This window comes from Pseudoliparis swirei, chromosome 14, assembly GCF_029220125.1.
Source record: "Pseudoliparis swirei isolate HS2019 ecotype Mariana Trench chromosome 14, NWPU_hadal_v1, whole genome shotgun sequence".
Classification (NCBI taxonomy): domain Eukaryota; kingdom Metazoa; phylum Chordata; class Actinopteri; order Perciformes; family Liparidae; genus Pseudoliparis; species Pseudoliparis swirei.
In genome coordinates, this window is record NC_079401.1 from 2,274,457 (window position 1) to 2,295,430 (window position 20,974).

The 20,974-nt window shown below is 44.3% G+C and overlaps 3 protein-coding genes across 5 annotated transcripts; 2 read left to right on the plus strand and 1 right to left on the minus strand.

Annotated features, from left to right (window-relative positions):
• Nucleotides 1–326: 326 nt before the first annotated feature.
• LOC130204474 (glycerol-3-phosphate dehydrogenase 1-like protein) lies at nt 327–3,380 on the minus strand. Its single transcript, XM_056431230.1, has 8 exons — nt 3,041–3,380; nt 2,513–2,690; nt 1,890–2,030; nt 1,622–1,760; nt 1,352–1,464; nt 1,035–1,268; nt 848–954; nt 327–767 (listed from the first exon to the last, which is right to left on the minus strand). The coding sequence occupies exons 1-8, from the start codon at nt 3,079–3,081 to the stop codon at nt 671–673; spliced, it is 1,050 nt and encodes a 349-aa protein (XP_056287205.1). The 5' UTR covers nt 3,082–3,380; the 3' UTR covers nt 327–670.
• A 174-nt stretch (nt 3,381–3,554) lies between these two features.
• LOC130204642 (oxysterol-binding protein-related protein 11-like) lies at nt 3,555–12,457 on the plus strand. Of its 3 annotated transcripts, none has more exons than XM_056431499.1 (14): nt 3,555–4,169; nt 4,438–4,506; nt 4,628–4,803; nt 5,095–5,174; nt 5,585–5,773; nt 6,638–6,836; nt 7,717–7,847; nt 8,071–8,211; nt 8,789–9,251; nt 9,344–9,530; nt 9,614–9,796; nt 9,877–10,030; nt 10,910–11,010; nt 11,057–12,457. In XM_056431499.1, the coding sequence occupies exons 1-13, from the start codon at nt 4,054–4,056 to the stop codon at nt 10,964–10,966; spliced, it is 2,145 nt and encodes a 714-aa protein (XP_056287474.1). In that variant the 5' UTR covers nt 3,555–4,053; the 3' UTR covers nt 10,967–11,010; nt 11,057–12,457. The 3 variants fall into 3 exon arrangements, with proteins under 3 accessions (XP_056287474.1, XP_056287472.1, XP_056287473.1); XM_056431497.1 differs by having other exon boundaries at nt 3,556–4,169; nt 5,582–5,773; XM_056431498.1 differs by lacking the exon at nt 11,057–12,457 and having other exon boundaries at nt 3,557–4,169; nt 5,582–5,773; nt 10,910–11,045.
• Nucleotides 12,458–17,583: 5,126 nt separating this feature from the next.
• LOC130204789 (high-affinity choline transporter 1-like) lies at nt 17,584–20,148 on the plus strand. The gene is made up of 8 exons (XM_056431755.1): nt 17,584–17,767; nt 18,054–18,167; nt 18,327–18,482; nt 18,589–18,737; nt 18,821–18,964; nt 19,038–19,191; nt 19,276–19,490; nt 19,606–20,148. The coding sequence occupies exons 1-8, from the start codon at nt 17,584–17,586 to the stop codon at nt 20,146–20,148; spliced, it is 1,659 nt and encodes a 552-aa protein (XP_056287730.1).
• The last annotated feature ends 826 nt before the right edge of the window (nt 20,149–20,974 follow it).

Genomic DNA, 20,974 nt, shown 5'->3' on the forward strand with positions numbered 1-20,974 from the left:
GATAGACCACGGAGGAACCGTGATGGGAGACGGAGGCTTCGCCGCTCCGACCTGGAGGGACAAGGACGCCGTTTGTTCCTTAATCGGCGTCCTCATACCGAGTTACCGCGGCCCTCGTGGGAACCCGCTTCAGCCAGACTGTGGGATCCAGCGCACAGCTCAACCACCGGAGCGACTGTCAGCTCCTTGGTACAAGCTCCCGTTTCAGGGCACGCGATGAGAAGCGGCCTCTTCACCCGTCACTACGGGAAACACTCCCTCGCGGCAAAGCGTTGAAATTGTACAAACTGCCATTTCTTGCAGGCTCTTTGAAAATTAAGAGACAGTTTTCAGTTTCTTATGAATTGATTTTATTGAGAAAACAACGTAATGACAAATTTGACATTATTTTAGGGATACAATAAATGGAGTGCATTGCCTTTTTTTTAAAAAAAGGAGCGATATAATTTGATACATGCTAATACTATTGCACAAAATAAAAATCTTTAAAAATGTGCTTTTAAAGCTCGGAGAAAAATGGGACCCATTACGATACGCCAACAATAGAAAGTCAGAGTGTTGGATCTCTTTTTGTTGTGCTGTGCGTATTCTATGCGATGCATCTCTTGCACCCTCTAGTGGTGGTACCTCGCCATCACCGCAGCGCCCGTAAACACGGTCGACGGGCTCATCAAATGTGCTCCGGGTGGTTCTGCAGACAGGTGATGAACTCCTTCACCTCTTTGCCCTCAAAGCAGATGTGGTAGACCGCGGAAAACAGTGGAAACCTGCAGGAGAAAAGCTCAATGTGACGTTGTGGGAGCCAGAAGACGAGGAAAATGTATTTAGAAGAGGAACATGGACCCACTTGTTGACCAAGTCCTTCTTTTGAAGGAACTTGTAGACCTCAGCGGAGGTCTGAGGGCCCTGCAGCTTCTGCCCGTTGAGCATCTCAGCCTCCAGCTCAACAATACTCTGGACACAGGAACGGTTTTAATGTTGTTTACCTACATTAAGCAAACAGACGTAATATGTATACATCAAAGTAGACTCACCTTGGACGTTACCACAAAGGCCTCCGCCACTTTGCGGTTGCGCCCGCCGTAGCAGGTGGTGATGAGGTCGGCCACGCCGCAGCTCTCCAGGAAGGTGTCGGAGCTCACCTGGCCTTTGCAGAACAACTTGGCGAAGGCGACCATTTCCATCAGGCCCAGCCGGATCACCGCCGCCTTGGTGTTGTCGCCGAAACCCAGGCCGTCGCAGAATCCGGCGCCCACCGCCACGATGTTCTGCCAGGCAAACGTTTAGTTTTTTGGACTCTCGCTTTAAGAAACGGCCGCTGAGTTTTTCACAATTAGGCGGCGTTGGTTACCTTGAGAGCGCCACACAGCTCCACCGTGTCGCTCTCCTCTACGACCGTGATGCGGAAGTTGGGAGTCTGCAGCAGCTCTTTGAAGACGAGGCCGTTCGCCTCGTTCTTTGCACCTGCGTCGAAAAGAGAAGAAACAGAAACATGTCCAATGTCACTCGGTATTTGCCAAACAGGGAAGTAACGCTGCAGTTTTAGACTCCGTCTGACCACCACACGCCGTCCCTCTTCTCCCGACGCATGCAAACAGGAAGTCAGGAAAAAATGTCGAACCGATTGTGGTTTCACAGAACTTCTCATCCGCCACCTCGCTGGCGATGTTGGCGCCCATCAGGACGCTGACCTCAATCTCCAGTTTCTCCCGGATGATGTCCGAGATGAGCTTGAGTCCCTCCGGCCCCTCATCGATACCCTGGAGGGCGAGAACCAAGAAGCGGTGATAATCTGCATGTTGCGCAACTACAAAGTCAGGTGACGATATTTCCCCTTTTCGGCTGCCGAAGGAAAGACGACGCGAAGAGCAATAATAACAGGATCTTACTTTGATGAGCGATATCCCGATGGTTCCCTCCATGATGTGAGGTTTTATCTGGTCACACAGTTTGCTGATGAATTGGTGAGGGATGACGAAGACCAGGATCTTTGCTCCTTTGACAGCTTCTGTGATTTCTGGAATCGCGACCTAGAGATATACAGTCGTAGTGGCAGATTAGTCAACATATACTTTTATCCTGCCCACTTTTTCTATCCTATTAATCTAATAAAAAGACCAAGAAAATTAATCTTTAAAAAAAAGACATGATCAGAAATCAGAATAGACCCCTGGAAATGTAGCATCTTATATTTTTTCTTTATGGACATCCATAACAATAACAAAAAAACAACTATATGAACAAATATATGACAAATAACTGAGTCAATTGTTAAATTATACAAGTAATTAAGTAATGTTTACTTTTTCGACCAAATTGTGAATGCAGATAACAGGAGAAACATCTCGATATCTTGTGACAAATACAGCACTAAACAACAACAAAATGGAGGATATTATTCATCATACACACATCGATAAGTATCATGAAACACTATTTCTCTCCTCGGCATCTCTGCTCAAACACTTTTTATTTCGTGCCATTTAATGAGGTGAGCAGAACTTAATCTCACCACATTCCGGGGCAGAGTGTGGCCTGGTAGGTATTTGACATTTTGGTGCTCCGTGTTGATGATCTCTGTGAGCTTCTTCCCATCGATCATCTCTTCATAAACCCACATGTTCACTATGGGGTTGAACCGGTTAGATGCTTTCACATTGCGACCGATTATTTTGGCAATGGAAGAGCCCCTGGAGGGAGTAAAGAACACAAACACTGTAGGAGCAACACTCCACACAGGATTGTAGGAGACTAAAACATGTCAGAACAGGTGGGAAAGCATTGTTCTGGTGGAAATGGAACACATCAAACCACTACTGGAACAATGTGATGACGTCATGCTGATACACTGGCAGGCAAACACCCATAACAGTGACAAAACGCTCATTATTACTCAGGCATCAAAGTAATCGATCTATAAAACATGATCATGCTGCAACAGAATTGTGCAAAAATCCGCGTTCACTTCAGTTCTTGCAACATTTACCGAAAGATAATAATAATTAGATGAAAGATGCATTCATAAGAGAGTTGTAATTACCAGTTTCCAGATCCCACGATGCAGACTTTCATTGCGGGCATTTTGAACTTGGCAGAGTCTGTATTGTTGTTCTTGTTATTCACCGTGTATTACAACTTCCTCATACGCCCTATGTTTTCACAACCGGCTCACTCCTCCCCTCTCGCCCTTTCAGCGGAGGGAACCACGCGTTACCGCACTGCAACAAGTATCACAGCCATTTTAACGCTTTCAAACAAATAATATTATTTCCAAATTGTACAGGGTTTACACCATGTTAAATGTAGGAAGTGAGTGAACAGAAATAAGGAAGGAAAATCTAATGTACCACGCGTTTTACCGATCATCTATTGTTAAGTGTTGGCTTAGCCTACCGACGTCAAGACAGTACACTTTCCGGTGTACATGTTTTTCAAAATAAAACAATAACGGTGATGATATTCGCTCCTGTTTTGCTACACACAGCATAAACAAACAAACAAATTCACAAATTAATAATTAGACAATGTACTGTAAGCAATAATTCAACGTTACGTTAACAGTTGTATAGAAAGCAGTGTTGCAGTGTACGTGTACTTTATTGTGAAGGATGAAACTGAAACAGTAAAAGAGGGAAATGTTCTCCGAGTGTATGTGAATAAATAAAATATAGTGGTTACTTATTTTTTTACAAATTGTCTAAAAGTTTAGTTTTTACATATTGGAGGAATCTTACTATTTGTAAACCTTTAAATTAAATCGAAAATTAATCGAAACACGGAAGTTGCGCTCGTGAGATAGTCACGTGACTGGTTTCCTGCCAAAGCAGTAAATATCAGGCGAGCTAGCAGGCACAGAAGGCTACTCCCTGTCACTGTTGACCATGCTTTTTCAAACGCTATTCAACTTAACAGTCCACATCAGTTGGGTTACGTTTCCATAAGGGATGAACCGTCACCACGCGTCATAAGGAAAGACTCGTACAGTTAATCAAATCTGTGGTGACCTAGCTTAGCTTCACAGGCGTCTAACGAAAGGCTCCGTTGCTGGTGACTATGCAAGCGGAGACCGCGGCGGTTCGAGTCCCAGAAAACGAAGGGAAACTGGATGTGTTGCCCCAGACAAGGACCCCCAGCTCGGGACGAGCAAGTGCCAAAAGCTGGCAGTACAGGTGGGTGACTGTCACCGTAACGTTACATTTAAGCTGCTTTGTTTACCTGGACGGTTGCGACATATGCATACAATGTTTGGACTGTCCACTATATGACCGATTTGATCTTTAGTTTATGATCCTGTTTGCTTTCTAACAGATAAGACAGCAAATCTGTGATAAGGCTAATTGATTTGTGTGCGCGCGTGCGCGTGCGTGCGTGTCTATACACTCAGTCAAAGCATTTTAACACGTGTTCTTTATCTCCCTTGATCATCTTTCATGGCAGTGATCACATGGAGAATATTGATGGCTACTTGATGAAATACACCAACCTTGTGACAGGGTGGCAATACAGGTGAGTTGTGTAAAAATGTTTAGTGTCCCAATCTAGAAACTCTTATCAGACCCTTTCTGCCAGGTTATGTTGTAATCCAATCCAACGCCACGTAACCGTCAGAGCGTGTGTTTGCTTCCAGGTTCTTTGTGTTGAACAATGATGCGGGCTTGCTGGAGTACTTCGTCAACGAGCAGTCTCGGCCCCAGAAGCCCCGCGGGACGCTCCCCCTGGCGGGGGCCGTCATCTCCCCCAGCGACGAGGACTCCCACACCTTCACCGTCAACGCCATCAGCGGGGAGCAGTACAAGCTCCGGGGTGGGTGAGGTTTATGCTTACGAGTCCACAGACCAGAGTACGTCGTGTGCTCCTCTCTGAGCTTCCACGAATCGAGCTGTTCACCTTGTTGCTTGTCAGCCTTTTTTTCTTCTTCTCTTTTTTTCTCCTGTCATCACCATCCATCAGGTTCACGCGATATTGATCTGGATGTTTTTTTTCCATTATCTGCTGCTGGTGATGCAGAAGCGCTCGGGGAATCGATCATCGTAGTAGAGTAAGATGGGTTTGAGCTCTTTGTTTTTTTTTCCCCTTCTTTAATTTGTTTCTCAGCCACCGATGCCAAAGAGAGACAGCACTGGGTGAGTCGACTGCAGATCTGCACCCAGCACCACACGGAGGCCATGGGCAAGGTAAGACGTGCTAAATATTACACATATACAGAGATGTTATGCACATAATAAGAAAAAACATTTACTGTTTTGATTAAATGTTAGTCAATGCAAACATGTTGTTTATCAGTGTATGATATCCCTTTATTGGCTGTTTGTGTGATGCATTTAAATTAGAGGGCAGAGCAGAAACCTGTGCAGCTGAGAAATATTAATGTCTATCTAAAAATGAATCCGGTTTGACCCTGTTTTGAAGCGCAGTAATCGCTGTTATTGATCTGGATATTGATCGCCGCTGCCCACATTGAATGGTCTTGAGATGTACAGAAGTCCCCGAAGCGCTCTTTCTTTCCCCTCAGAATCCATCTGTTAGGAGTTGCACATCTTTTGTTAGAGAATGACGAGATGGGACTTTTTTTGCACTTTAGCAGACTAATCCTCCACCCAAGTCCCGGAGCTACTCGATGGCGTCTCAAGGCAGCGGCAGCTCTCCCATGTCGATACGCCGGCCCAGCCAAAACCCCAACACCTTATTCGGCTGGTCGCAGTTAAACAAGGGCTCGTCGCTCTACTCCAGCAAGAGGTCCCTGGTGCCGGACCACCTGATGGACGCCAGAGAGGTACAGCCGGCCAGAGCACCGCTGGCATGTCAACTGAGTTATGTGTTGGAAGAATAGTAACAAAATAACTGTTTTGAAGATGGTAGAGGAAAAATGTCTTTCTGCTCTTTATATTGGAGATGAGATTAAGGAAATCACACTTCCTGGAAGAGACATGAGCTCAACCTACATCTGTCGTGAAATCAAGAACATCTGATCCAATCAAAATGCTGTTAAATCTGGGAAGTGTGGTGACGCATTTGTTACGCAACCAAGCTGCAGCCAGAAACGTCTCCACAATCCTCCTCCCACATGTCGGCATAGATGCGCACAAACGTACAGAGGGAGCATTGTTATGATTTATATATTTTAAATATAAGACTCCTCTTCACTTTTACCTATTTGTGTAATGCACACTGACCACCAGGGGGCGCAGCTCTTTTCCTTAACATCAGTGTGCAGCAACACACTGGATCAATCATGTTTTTATTCATCTATTGATTCTTCTTCTCTTCTCCCTTCAAACAATGCAGTCATTAATTATTTACTAATCAGAACTCGGCAGTCATTTAAATGTTTTAGATTATTAATGCTCGAGCTGAATCACATTCGTTGACAATTTGACAAATGCTGATTCACAAGATAAAAATAACATCCATTTAGTTGCTCAATGTTTTTAGCACACAGGAAGGATAGAGGGTATTAGAATCTTCTATATGTGTTCATGTTATAGTTTAACAACATGAATTTCTGTGCATTGATAATTAAAAAAGGAAGCCATGTTAAGAGATTTTAAATGAATTTAAACAAAGTACCTCCACAGATGAACTTTATAACCCACAGATTGCATTATATAACCGAACTCTCCTCGTGATCCCCTCCCAGATGATGACCCAGGCCCAGGGCCAACAACGAGACCTAATCCAGAGCATCGAGGGCCTGCCTCCCGCCGCCGGCTTCTCCCCTCTAGACCAGGATCTGCTGATGCTCAAGGCCACCTCCATGGCCACCATGAACTGCCTCAACGAGTGCCTGCACATCCTGCACCTGCAGCAGGTGGCCAGGCAGAGGGGCTCCCTGGGAGGTCAGTGGGGGGTGGGGGCACTGTGCATATAGTGAATCTGAATACGGTGATTTACATGCAGGTTATTCCAACATTCCAGTCAAGGGGAACAAAGTGAACCTGAGCGTTCCTGCTCTTCCCACTGCAGAGGAAGTGTTGTGGTCTTCTCAATGAGCCGCCTCTGTGAGGCAAGCTGTCGGTTAACTGAGGCCACAACAAATCATAGTCTTGTATATGCAGGCCTGCACCCAATCTAACACAAGCGCCGGCCTCACAGTGGAATTATTCTGCATTATTGATGGGGAACTGTGCCTATTCTTACCACCTGTCTCTGTAATGAGATCTCCGATGGTTAAAACGTCCACTTGGCAACGCTTTGTTGACAGATTTCAGTTCTACATCTGCCTAATGTTCCAGTTTTGGAGAGAACCCAAAGTGCTACGGCAATCCTTTCTCTTCAGGAAGGTTTGAAATTCAACGACCAGCTAATGTCCCACTTTTTCACAGCAGATCTCATTACTCGATGTATATTTCATTAGGCCGGAATCGAAGCCTCCGCCAATCGGATAAAACTCCCGACGCACGCGGTGAATTTGAATGAGATCCGTCCGCCTTTTTAAACGTACGTTAAAACAAATGCCCTCGCCATACGTGGAGGGTTTAGCCAATCAGAGCATGGGGCTGTGTCCTGCTGGCGGGGCCAAAGTGTCCTGATACCTGGTCTGCCGGAAGGGTTGGGTTACACTCTGTCTCGGACAGCCGTCAGCAGCCAGGTGGTTGTGTGGCGACAGGTGGAGCAGAGCTGCGCCTGTGAGTGAGTGTCAGGGGGTCTTGGGAGGGAGGGGGCATCGTACCATGACCACCTCTAAACCCGCCGCCTTGCGCTCCCCGTCCACGGCAGGACCCACCATCGAGTGGTTGGAGCCCAAGCTGCCCGACATCCTGAAGAACGGCAGCGGCTCGCTGGGGGAGGACCCGCTGGAGGGGGGCGGGCTGGAGCTCAGCAGCCCCGAGTCCTGCAGCTTCTCTGGGGTAAGACCAAGGGAATGACACCCTCTGGGATCAGTTGTACCAACCTGTCATCAGGAAGTAGATGCATTATTTCCCTTTTCTGAATCGGCTATAAACTTTATTGGTAATGTTTTTGTTGTTGTTGCTTTTAAAAAAAAAAAAAAAATGGTCTAGCAGTTGTGCAATCTCAAGAGGTTCATTCAAGCAGGTTGTTGATTATCCTCCCCTCCCCTCCCTCCCTCAGGAGCAGGAAGACATCGACGCGGAGGATGAGGCCGAGGACTCCTTCACCGACAAGGAGGAGGACCTGGGTGCTGTGGAGGAGGAGCGCAGCGTCATCCTACACCTGCTGTCCCAGCTGAAGCTGGGGATGGACCTCACGCGGGTGGGTCGAGTTACTGAAACACGTTCCGCCAACACAAGTGTTCGATAAGTTTTTCTATCATATATTTCAAATCTTATTGGATTATGTACATTTTCACAAAAGAGGATATTTGGGATAATTTTCTATTTTTAGCAACTGATTTTGAGGTGAAACGTCAAATAAAAAAAGCTTTAAATTAGTTTTTTCAATCAATATAAAGTCATTTAAACACGCACATGTATGACGGCTTCCTGAGAACTCCTTGGGAAGTGATTAAATATAATTTGAATATTATTAATGATGTAATGACCCTGAATAAGTAAATCTTAGATCAGGTCTCAGCTGTAATGACCTTCCAGGCTGAAGTGAGCACGCTTTCTAATTACTCCTCCTGGACGCACTTAAAACCACAAGAGACATCCTATCTTCCAGAGTATTTAGCCTCCTCTTGGGTTTCTGATCAGCTGATCCACTGGCTCTGATGGAGAGCTGGACACTGGGCCCGGCGCCATGTCCTGTCAATGTCACTTGATGACTCGTCAAAAGGAAGACGGTGCCGTCGTCATGTGACTTGTGTTGTTCCATGTTGCCCTTCCAGGTGGTCCTGCCCACCTTCATCCTGGAGAAGCGCTCTCTGCTGGAGATGTACGCCGACTTCATGTCCCACCCGGACCTCTTTGTGACCATCACCGACGGCGGCAGCCCGGAGGACCGCATGGTCCGCTTCGTGGAGTACTACCTCACGTCCTTCCACGAGGGCCGCAAGGGGGCCATCGCCAAGAAGCCCTACAACCCCATCATCGGCGAGACCTTCCACTGCTCCTGGAAGGTACCCAGGAGACCGGACGCCCCCGAGGAGCCCCCGCAGGAGAGCCCCGACCCCCCGGCCTCCTCCCAGGACCCCTACCTAGTGCGCTTTGTGGCGGAGCAGGTGTCCCACCACCCCCCCGTGTCCGGCTTCTACGCCGAATGCCAGGAGAGGCGCATGTGCGTGAACACGCACGTATGGACCAAGAGCAAGTTCATGGGAATGTCCATCGGCGTGTCCATGATCGGGGAAGGTGAGCCGGCGGTGCTTTTGTATCCCGTTTCATTTGAATGAAAGTTTAAAGGAAGTTCTCCGATGAGCTCATCCTCCCCGTTTCACCTCCAGGTTGTCTTTATCTGCTGGAGCACGATGAAGAGTACACGTTCACGCTGCCGTGTGCGTACGCTCGCTCCATCCTCACCGTTCCCTGGGTGGAGCTGGGCGGGAAGGTCAACATCAACTGCGCTAAATCCGGCTACTCGGCGGTCATCACCTTCCAGACGAAACCTTTTTACGGCGGCAAATTACACAAGTGAGTTCATATCCGTGTCTGTATGTTTTTATCTGACGATGTGCACAGTGTGAAATGTATTCATCTCACCGCCCGGTTTGTAGGGTCACGGGGGAGGTGAAGCACAACGCCACCAACGCGGTGGTGTGCCGCGTGCAGGGCGAGTGGAACGGGGTTCTGGAGTTCAGCTACACCAGCGGGGAGACGCGAGTGGTCGACGTCACCAAGCTGCCCGTTTCCAAGAAGAGCGTCCGGCCCATTGAGAAGCAGGGACCCACCGAGTCCAGGTCAGAAGAGCCTGTATTCACGCGTCGGGGAGTTTTGTGGCCTTCCTCGACCACGTCGTGATCTCTCCTCTGTGTTTCAGGTGCCTGTGGCAGCATGTGACTGAGGCCTTGCGGCAGAAGGACATCGAGAACGCCACGGAGCACAAGAGGATCCTGGAGGAGCGGCAGAGGACGGAGGAGCGGCACCGGGCCGAGACCGAAACCGCTTGGAGGACCAGATACTTTGACCGGGAGGTGAGCACGTCCAACACGACAGAGTCACGACTTCGGCACTTTAAAATAGTGATGGAACCAATGTAACACTGATGCCGCTTTGGGACGGACGCAAGTCAGCAATATAATTAAAGGTTCTCTAATATTTTAGTATTATAAGAGTAACTGAAACTGGGCACTTGGCAGATGATGGAAATCAGGCTCCGGATGCGCGTGAAGTAAGTTTAACAATATTTAATGGCAAGAAGTGTAAACAAACAATCGAGGCTCACGATCGTGGGAACAAGCTGGAAGCACCCGGGTCAAGACGAAAGAGAACGATCTTTCCCCAGTACAGAGTATGAGTCCCAAAATCAGCCAATCACCTCCTCTCAAAGGAAGTTCATCCTCTAACACCTTCCTGTTGGCTCAAAGTCCCGCTATCAAAATGGAGAGGTCAAACGTCACAACCCCCGGGTCAAAACGTCACTTCCGGTCAAGTCGCTAGACAAGTATTTTCACAATAAAAGTTCCATCTGTTACTGTCCGCATTAAAGTCACTTCACAGGCTTCAACCGGCTTTGACCATCTGAAATACAAACTAACATTCATTCCTTCTTGCCATTGACATATACATAGCGGAACCAGTACCCCTATGCTTCATAACACATTAACAACAATATAAATATTCTCCCTTATATTTCCTATTATAATATCTTTCTATGTGTATTAATTTAAAGCTCAAGACTACATAATCAAAATAAACTATTACAACCTAACAGTATTTAACTCTCAAATTTATGTCTTGATTGCCAAAAATAAAATGCAATATTTTCCAACTGTAAACAAATAATTGTCTATCACACAAGCTGTAAAAAACAAATAGCAATATGTTGATGCTATTCTCTTCTTCTCCACCAGGGCGAAGGCTGGGTCTATCACAAACCTCTTTGGAAAACCTCTGCACCCAATTCCTAGTTTCTTCAGCCTGTATCTTGGATGTTGATATTGTAGATTCAGGAGTGTGTGTGTGTGTGTGTGTGTGTGTGTGTGTGTGTGTGTGTGTGTGTGTGTGTGTGTGTGTGTGTGTGGACACGGTTATGATATGAGAGCGTGAGCTGCACTGACGTACAGACGAATGCAGCATGGGGGAGAAGGACGGAGAGGCGGCGTTCTCGAATCTCGCTGGTGGTTTTCACCAAGCCTCCAAGTACAAGTATATGTACTTCTGATCAGTTGTGTGTGTGTTTTCTTTTTTTTATAATCCAATGTTGATGAAAACATGTACAGGTATAGCGGTACTCTATTTACACAGCCTTAAGATAGTCCGATGACAGTTTTGAGATCTGCTGATCGACCTGGATTTGGTTCTCTACTTCTTCTTCTTTTAAGCTGTGGTCAGGTGACCTTTGACCTCCAGCATAAAGAAAACAAATAATTTAAATACTGCCTGATAAATGTAATGCTGTGAACTTTGTAAATTGGAATGTAAACTTGCAGTATATGATCTCCATCTATGTAAAAGCGACTGTACACTTTGCGTCAAATCAAAGTATATATTATAACAAACATTACAGTAAATAATCAATCAAATGACAAAATAAATGCATTTTAACTGCGAGCTAACTGAACTGCTTCATCCGGACTGAGAACTTGTGCTTTCATCAGATTTGATTGGATGGGGAGCACAAAGGAAAAACTTAAATCTTAAATCTTATAATTAGTGTTCGTGGAGACATCCATCACAGCCAGAAGATGAATGAAAAGTTTTCAGGGCTTTTTTTTTTTTTTTTTAAACCTCAAATCAGTTGCACTTAATGTACCGGAGTCTATTTTAAATGCACACAACCATCTGATCTCCAGAGGGAGCCCATGATTTCTGTTTCCAGTCTTTATGCTAAGCTAAGCTACCTGCTCCATATTGAAGGCATCAGGGGGAACTTCTGTCAGTCGGGAGCCCTGATCCGTCCCGTTTCCAGACCGTTGGCATCGACTTGGTCCCTAAAAGCATAGATTCTCCTTGTTTCTGTCTCCATGGCTCTTGTTTCAGACGTGGCATTGAAGAGCCGTTCACACGAGGAGCAAACGGATGGACGAATGACCTTTTTAACAAGGTGATAATGACTCCATGTGTCCACACTGCCATTTATCGGCATCGGTTGTGTGCATTTAGATTGACTCGTGCATCTCTCGTGTATTACATTGTGATGCTTCTTGGTGTGTTGACTAAGACACTACTGGAATGGGATGTCAGAGACGTCTGTCTAAAGATTGCTTTCCCTGTTATTCTTGTCTTTCTTAATCCTGTGGTTTTTGCAGAGGATGGAGAAATCCCCACGTGCATGACGACAAAAACTCTGGACGTGTACTCCTGTATGTGCATTACTTACATTTATAAATGTCTGTGGTGAAAGCTTTTAACCAAATTTGCTTGTTTTGTAATGCAAATAAATATTTTCTTTGACTGCGTATTTATCCCCAACCTTTGTGCTTTTAAATGCGCTTATTTTTAGAGCCAACTTTTTTTATGTGGCTTTTTAAGGTTGTTTTTTCTTTCTGGTGATGTGGTTTCTGTAGATGGCATTGCCCTGGCATTCAACACAACCATAAAGAATCGTGGCGATATCTTTGATCGAGACGTGACCTTTGACTGCCATTTTTTTCACCTGTTACATTTAAAGGATCAGGCAGATCTTCTCTCAACGTAATTAGTTCACGTGTTTGTTACTTATAGATTACAACAATTTCTTATGATCAGTGTGTTCTAATACGTCTCTTAAGTCCCTCGAGTTGATCCAGAATGCTGCAGCTTGTGTACTCACTAAAACTAAGAAAAGACATCAGTCAGAAACCTGTATTTGCTATACCTGTGTGGTGGCTGGGTGTGTTGGCATCAGCTGAGGAGGTGGGTGGGGGAGTGGCTCAGGGAACAGGTGCCAGGAATAAGCCTAATTGGCCTCAACTGCAGCCTAGAACCTGTTACACTGAATCTCAACGTGGGGCCCCGTTTAAAAAGAAAAGAAAGGACGAGCACACTGAGCTGGAGTCGGTAATATACACTATAGCTTCAATCGCTTAAGTTAAAAACCACCAATTAAGCCATAATTCTAGGTGTATTTATGGATTCAGACCTCAATTTGAACAGCCATACCAAGACAATTTCAAAATCAGCCTGAAAAATATATCAAGGATTAGAGGACTTATGTCTCAACATAATTTGGAGAGACTTGTCCAAGCATGTATCTTCAGTCGACTTTACTACTGGAACCGTAGTTCACAAGTTCACAGCTACGGGCTCATAGTTCACAGGTCTCTGTAAAGAATCAATCAGAAGGCTGTAGCTCGAGTTCTCACCAAGACCACGAAAGTGGATCACATCACTTCAGTTCTTTGCTCCGGCTTCCTGTCCAACAAAGAATTGACTTTAAAATCCAGCTGCTGGTTTATAAAGCACTGAATGGTTTCGGGCCTAAATACATTTGTGATCTGCCGCTACAGTATGAACCATCGCGACCCCTCAGGTCATCTGGGACTGGTCTACTTTCTGTTCCAAGAGTCAGAACTAAACATGATAAAGCAGCGTTCAGTTCTTCTGCTCCACATATCTGGAACAGGTCCCCGAAAACTGCAGGTCTGCTGAGACCCTCAGAGACCCCTCAGATCCTTTCAATCCAGATTTAAGAATGTTCTGTTTGCTGATGCCTTTAATTGAACTAGATTAAAGGATATCAATCAATGTCTGCATCTCACTACTACATTTTATTTCTTTAATTGCACTACAAATTGTATTAAATGTCTTGCCTTTTAATGTTTTAATGAATGTTCTTCATTGTCTTTAAATTTTCATTTATTTTGCTTTAAGTTGCGATGCTTTTCTGTGAAGGACTTTAAATTGCCTTAAAGCACATTCATGTATGTTAGCAGGTGAGCTCCAGAGCACATACATGTATTCAAGCAGTTAATGTAATAACATGCTATCTTTAGAGATTCATGTGGGTTTCTTAAAACTACATCAAATCTGTTTTTTAATTGTGTGTTATCATAACATATATTTGCTAACATATACTTTTACATGCATCTACAATATTTGTACAGTTGAAAAAAATATACACAAATGTAAGATGCTTATTTAACAATAAATTAGGGAGTAGTTACATGTATACAGTAACCGATTCTTTGAGGGAAACCATGATGCTGATGAAGCCCAGGGTGAAAAGAGGTTAACATTGCTTCAACACCACTGCTATAAAGAATCGTGTCCCAGGAACAGCCGACACGCTTTGAACTCGTGCTAAAACCAAACACAAATTCAGACTGCTGTGGACATAAACGGTTCCTTTCTGGAAACCATGTGTCGGTCATGGTTTTAAAGCAGTTTGATTAGTGAATAAATACCCTTGCGGTAGCCTATAAGTAGTCGAACTGTCTCTGCTGTAGGTTAAATCCACCATGGCTCTCAATATACCAGGTCTGATAATGATGTTAGCTTTTTACCTGCTTGTGTTGGGAATCGGCATCTGGGCCTCGGTAAAGTCTAAGAAGATGGAGAAAAACACACAAGCTGGACGGTTGGAGGTTTCTTTTTTGGCTAACCGGAGTGTCAGCTTGGTAGTGGGAGTCTTCACGATGACTGGTGAGTTTTGATTTGATCATTTCAGATACACATATTGATCATCTCGGAGTGGTTTTACTTATTATTTTTGTACTGCACCTGAATGGTCTTGTCTTTTTTCAAGTCTCAGATTTGAGTAAATTGATCAGATGCAAATGTGAGTTTTCATATCTTCATGTCAAATTCACTACCAGTCAAAAGTTTTGGTATTCCAAAATTGTTCCTGTTTTTATTGAAATGTAAGCAGTTCAAGTCCAGTGAATAACCTTAAATGGCACAAAGGTAAGATGTAAACTGCCAGAGGTTAAACAAAAGTTAAGGTTACCAAAAACTGAAAAATAATGTACATTTCAGAGTTATACAAAAAGGCCTTTTTCAGGGAACAAGTAATGGGTTAACAACAGCTGTTCTGCAAAAGTGTTGGAAAGAAATTTCTGAACAATATTTGATTTCCATTGTAGAAACAATGCCACGAATTTGTTCGGCTGTTATATCTGCAAAAGGTGGCTATACTTTGATCAGTCAAAAATGTAGATAACATTTAGTTCACCAAACGATTCTATAATTTTTTTTTTACCTTCAATTTTTTATTTGTTCTATTCTTTATTTTCAAAGTACATTGAGAAATAAAACTGTACATTTCAATATAAACTGAAGAAATTGAGGTGTTCTCGAACTTATGACCAGTAGTGTAATATTAATGTTTATTTACTAAAACACTGGTTAGGGTTAGGGTGTTAGCATGTTCTTTATGTTTTCCTCACCTCTTCACTGGGTTTTGCATTTATTCACTCCCTCAATATTAAATATTCAAGTTTTTCATGGTTTTGCTTTTAGGCATCCGATAAAGAGCTGCAGTGGGTGATCCGTGTCTCCATAGTGGCTACAGGACTTGTGGGAACATCTCTCACCCACCTGGACATCAGCATCATGGTGTTCTGGATCCTGGGCTCAGACCTGACTTACACCATTATTTTCCCCCAGCTGATCTGCGTCCTCTTTGTCAGGGTCTCCAATGGTTATGGGTCTGCTGCAGGCTATGTTGTTGCAGTGGTGATGAGAGTTTTGAGTGGAGAGCCGTTGATTGGGCTCCCTGTGATCCTCCATTTCCCAGGATGCACTTTAGAGAACGATGTTTATGTTCAGCGCTTTCCTTTCAAGTCCATCTGCATGCTGTCTGCTCTGGCCTCCATCCTGGTGGTTTCATATGTGGCCTCACTCCTGTTCAACAAGGGGATCCTTCCTGAGAGGTGGGACGTGTTCAAGGTGAAGTCACAGGAAGCACCACCACCAGCAGAGAGAGCCAGAGAGGCTGATAGTACAACGGCTGCTGCTGATTCTGAACACGAACCAATGCTCGATACAGTTTGCTGATTCAGTTTCTGTTGACTTAATGTCTTGTGAAAGTTTTGTTCTTTCAAGAGTTTCACAAATCATGGTCTTTTATTCCCTAACTGGGGAAAAGTGACACATTTTTCAGTAATAAACACTTTTATCTGAGAGATTCATTAAAATATGGGTTATTTGTTTACTTTTACAGGGACAAGTTTATTTTATGAACTAGACAGCCTTAATAAACTGAGAAAAGGGAATGCCGTCTCTGTAGAAAAGTACAACTCAACAATAAAATGCAGTGCTTATTTTAGAGAAATATGACTTACTTTCGCTTAAAAAAACTATCGACGGACTTAAACTGCTCGATCCACATTGCTAACTGATGACTAGATTCCTGTAATGCACAGAGCTTCCAGCCACCACATTTGACGAGCCAGCCAGGAGGGGTCCGCGGGAGCCAGGCCCGAGTGAGGCTGCCTTTAATCTCTCACAGACTGACCGATCAAGGACACGTGTACGAGAAGGGTAAGCAGGAAGCCAATTGTTAAAGTTTCTGCATCGGTGACTTCGGTCTGTGACGGAGTGCCTCCCAGGAACCGTAAGGTACAAAACGGCACTCGGTAATCATTTATTGAACGTCACAAGTGTAAATGGTAATGCGATTTAATTCTAATTTGACTGTGGCATAATTGTTGAGAAAACAAATTAAAATATAGATGATAATGAAAACAAATTGAACTGCATTGAGATTGGTTGGCCATCACAAAGCGTTATTCCGGGCCACGTGCATGTGCTGTAGGTCTGTGCTCTATGTATGTGCTGGAGGTCTGGGGGTGTGCAAGAAAGTCTTCCAGGTGAAGAATAATGTAAAGAAGCTTGGGTGTGTTTACAGGGCGCATAGGTGTGTAGGAATTCCTGAGGTGTTTTTGTGTGGTTAATTGAGCAAGACTCATAACCAGAGAAGCCGAGTGCGAAGGTTCGTGAAAAGCTTCATGGTTAGTTGAGCGAATACTCCTTACCGGAAAGCCGAGGGCGACGGTTTGTGAAAAGTTTCATGGTAAGTTGGGGGTTATTTTGTTGACAGGTGTTTGCTGCTTTTGAGTACAGACATAGACGTATGTTATACAATTTAATGGTTGCGTAAAACATCATGGACAATAGAGTAGTATTAGTGGATCTCAGTGCTGCATTCCACATGGTCGATCATTACATACTAAACAGACTAAAAGTCTGGGTAGGACTCTCTGGAGCAGCACTTGACTGGTTTGAGTCCTACTTGAAGGACTGACAATATTTTGTGTATATAGCTAATTACACATCAGATCTGACATGTGATGTTCCCCAAGGTTCAATAGCGGGGCCTCTTTTGTTCAAAATCAACATGCCTCCACTGGCTCAGAATAGGAAAAACAACAAAGTGTGTTGTCGTAATCATGCAGAAGACACACAAATCTACACTGTGTCCAAGGCACAGCCGACACACTTTGAAGTCGTGCTAAAAGCAAACACAAATTCATACTGCTGTAGACATAAAGGGTACCTTTACAGGAACCGTATGGTAGTGATGGTTTTAAACCAGTTTGACTAGTTAATAAATACCCTTGCGGTATAAGTAGTCTGACTTTCTCTGCTGTAGGTTAAATCCACCATGGCTCTCAATATTCCAGGTTTGATAATGATGATAGCTTTTTACCTGCTTGTGTTGGGAATCGGCATCTGGGCCTCGGTAAAGTCTAAGAAGATGGAGAAAAACACACAAGCTGGACGGTTGGAGGTTTCTTTTTTGGCTAACCGCAGTGTCAGCTTGGTAGTGGGAGTCTTCACGATGACTGGTGAGTTTTGATCATTTCAAATAAACATATTCATCATCTCTGAGTGGTTTAACTGATTATTTTTTAAATGCACCTGTATGATCTCTCGTCTTCAAGTTTCTTTTCAAGAGTAAATTGATCAGATACAAATTTGAGTATTAATATGTTCATGTCACATAATAATAATGTTTTTTTACTGAAACACTGGTTAGGCATTTCTTTCATCAGAACCCTTTAGATTAATAGATGGTAAATAATGAAACAACTCTAATAATGCATCTCTGTGTATGTATTTTTTCCACTGCAGCTACTTGGGTTGGAGGTGCCTTCATTATTGGTATTGCAGAAGCAGTCTATGACCCCACCAAAGGTCTCATCTGGAATATTGTTCCTCTGCAAATGTCCATTTCCTTTATCATCGGTAAGTCTCTCTTCAACATGAATCTGAATGTTTTACCTGAAACAACCTTCTGTTGGCACTTTGAGAGACATCCTGTATCAGTAACAACACTGTGGAGCCCGGGCGTGGCACAGAGACTAATAATGAAAATGTTTCCTTCTTTGTCATCACTTTAAAAAGGTGGACTGTTCTTTGCAAAGCCAATGAGAGAGAACCATTACATCAGCATGATGGATCCCTTTCAGAGGAAATACGGAAACAAACTGACTGCGTTTCTTGCCATCATTCCTCTCTTAGTGGAAGTTGTCTGGCTTCCTCCGATACTGATTGCCTTGGGTACACATGTACACTCAAAGTAAAGCTCACATTCTGACCGCCACATCGTTTTTTCTCACCATGCTTTCCCTCCATTGTGTGTGCTGTCTCTGTCTGCATGCTACAGGAGCCACCATGAGTGTAGTTATAGATCTGCCCTTCAGTGCTTGCGTCTGGATCTCTGCTGCGGTGGCGATCACCTACACTGTTCTTGGAGGTCTCTACTCGGTGGCTTACACTGACGTCATCCAGATCTCACTGGTGTTTCTGAGCTTGGTGTGTTTTATACTCAATGGAAGTTGAAGATGATGTATTCTTCTTTTATTTAGACCCTTCTGAGTAATTTCCTCTTTCCACAGTGGCTGTGTGTCCCTTTCGTTTTGACCAGTGGCGTTTATACTGACATCACTGAAACGGCATTCAACCACACACAACAGGGCTCCTGGCTCGGCCAGATTCAGTCTGATGACATCTGGAGATGGATTGATCATTTTCTAGTGATGGTAATATGAATAATATTACAGTATGATGGTTTAAAATGTGTCTTTTTAAGGGTTTGTTTTCCACATTTTCTAGACTTTGGGAAATGTAGCCATTCAGGATTTCCATCAGAGGATACTGTCCTCCAGCTCCACGTCTACAGCCAGGATCATCTGTTTCATTGCAGCAGGAGCTATCCTCATTATAGGAATCCCATCTGTGCTGATTGGAGCTGTAGCAGCTTCAACAGGTAATCTCTACTCTTTACCTTTTGGTACTCTTCAGGTAGGTGAATCAGCATTCATTGTTGTCTGTTCTGCCTCCTGTGTTTCAGACTGGAACTCCACCTCCTATGGCTCTCCTTCTTCATATGAGCGAGGGGAGGCATCTATGGTGTTGCCCATCATCCTTCAGAATTTAACCCCAACCTACATTTTTGCCTTTGGCATCGGAGCTATTGCTGCTGCAGCGATGTCATCGGCTGACTCTTTACTTTTGTCTTCAGCCACCATCTTCACCACCAACATCTACCAGACCGTCAGGAGTCAGGTGCAGTCGGGAACAGGAGCATGTTCTTTATGTTTTCCTCACCTCTTCGCTGGGTTTTGCATTTATTCACTCCCTCAAGATTAAATATTCAAGTTTTTCATGGTTTTGCTTTTAGGCATCCGATAAAGAGCTGCAGTGGGTGATCCGTGTCTCCATAGTGGCTACAGGACTTGTGGGAACATCCCTCACCCACCTGGACAGCAGCATCATGATGTTCTGGATCCTGGGCTCAGACCTGACTTTCACCATTATTTTCCCCCAGCTGGTCTGCGTCCTCTTTGTCAGGGTCTCCAATGGTTATGGGTCTGCTGCAGGCTATGTTGTTGCAGTGGTGATGAGAGTTTTGAGTGGAGAGCCGTTGTTTGGCCTCCCTGTGATCCTCCATTTCCCAGGATGCACTTTAGAGAACGATGTTTATGTTCAGCGCTTTCCTTTCAAGTCCATCTGCATGCTGTCTGCTCTGGCCTCCATCCTGGTCGTTTCATATGTGGCCTCACTCCTGTTCAACAAGGGGATCCTTCCTGAGAGGTGGGACGTGTTCAAGGTGAAGTCACAGGAAGCACCACCACCAGCAGAGAGAGCCAGAGAGGCTGAAAGTACAACGGCTAATGGAGATGATAAATGTGCCAATGAACCGATGTTAGACACAAAATGTTGAATTTTTTTTCTTAATTGAGTTGTGGGAACTACTTCTGGTGTTGGTTCTTTCATGAGTTGCCAAGCTGGGATTATGAAAAAAATCCTTAAAAGTGTAGGTATCCTATCAAAGAGCATGATTCAAAATAGTAGTCGCATACTGTATGTATGTGTATATTTATAAATATATGTCAATAAACATTTTGCACAGCATATGAAATATCGTTTGATTATATACAGGATACATATACAGGATATACAGGATAAAAATAGTCAACCGGGGATCTCAGGTTACCGACAGAGGGCCATGCAGAGCCCAATGATGTAACAGCATTGCCAGTCTTACCAAAGATGGCCACGAGAGAAAGAGGTCTCACTCCGTTGTCTTTTTCTTGGTTCAGCATTGTCGTCACAACCTCTGTCAAAGTATGAATTAAATGTAAAATATTGAACAGAGGTACAAAGTTTGCAGTGTTTTCGAGAAGCAGCACATTATCACAACACCACTTGTCATTAAAATATTCTGTCACTACCAAGGACGTTGATTCAACTAATCAAAATACTTGTTTCAGCACAGATTATATTATATTAGATATTCCTTTATGATGCACATATGATGTACACAAGGAACATCTTGGGATCATTTCAATTTCAGGACACAATCACGGCGATGATGAACCGGTCGTGTGCATTATCCACCGCGTGACGCATCTTCTCGCGATTAACGATCTTCGGACACACACGCCCAGCCTCAGCACCAGCGCATCTTTTCTCCACAGGGCTTCCCCCCCTCCACCCTCCTCCCACCTCCGTCAGCACCAACATTACAAGAAACCATGAGAGGGATG

Bases quoted from the DNA above. Each gene is read 5' to 3' on its own strand.
- LOC130204642 (XM_056431497.1), top strand. From the start codon at position 4,054: ATGCAAGCGGAGACCGCGGCGGTTCGAGTCCCAGAAAACGAAGGGAAA. The intron at 6,837-7,716 runs GTCAGTGGGGGG...CGTCCACGGCAG, and splicing joins GCAGAGGGGCTCCCTGGGAG to GACCCACCATCGAGTGGTTG. The intron at 9,531-9,613 runs GTGAGTTCATAT...CCCGGTTTGTAG, and splicing joins TACGGCGGCAAATTACACAA to GGTCACGGGGGAGGTGAAGC.
- LOC130204474 (XM_056431230.1), bottom strand. From the start codon at position 3,081: ATGCCCGCAATGAAAGTCTGCATCGTGGGATCTGGAAACTG. The intron at 2,691-3,040 runs GTAATTACAACT...TACTCCCTCCAG, and splicing joins ATCGTGGGATCTGGAAACTG to GGGCTCTTCCATTGCCAAAA. The intron at 1,465-1,621 runs GTTCGACATTTT...TTTTCGACGCAG, and splicing joins GTTCTGTGAAACCACAATCG to GTGCAAAGAACGAGGCGAAC.
- LOC130204789 (XM_056431755.1), top strand. From the start codon at position 17,584: ATGGCTCTCAATATTCCAGGTTTGATAATGATGATAGCTTTTTACCTG. The intron at 17,768-18,053 runs GTGAGTTTTGAT...TTTCCACTGCAG, and splicing joins GGGAGTCTTCACGATGACTG to CTACTTGGGTTGGAGGTGCC. The intron at 18,483-18,588 runs GTACACATGTAC...TGCATGCTACAG, and splicing joins TCCGATACTGATTGCCTTGG to GAGCCACCATGAGTGTAGTT.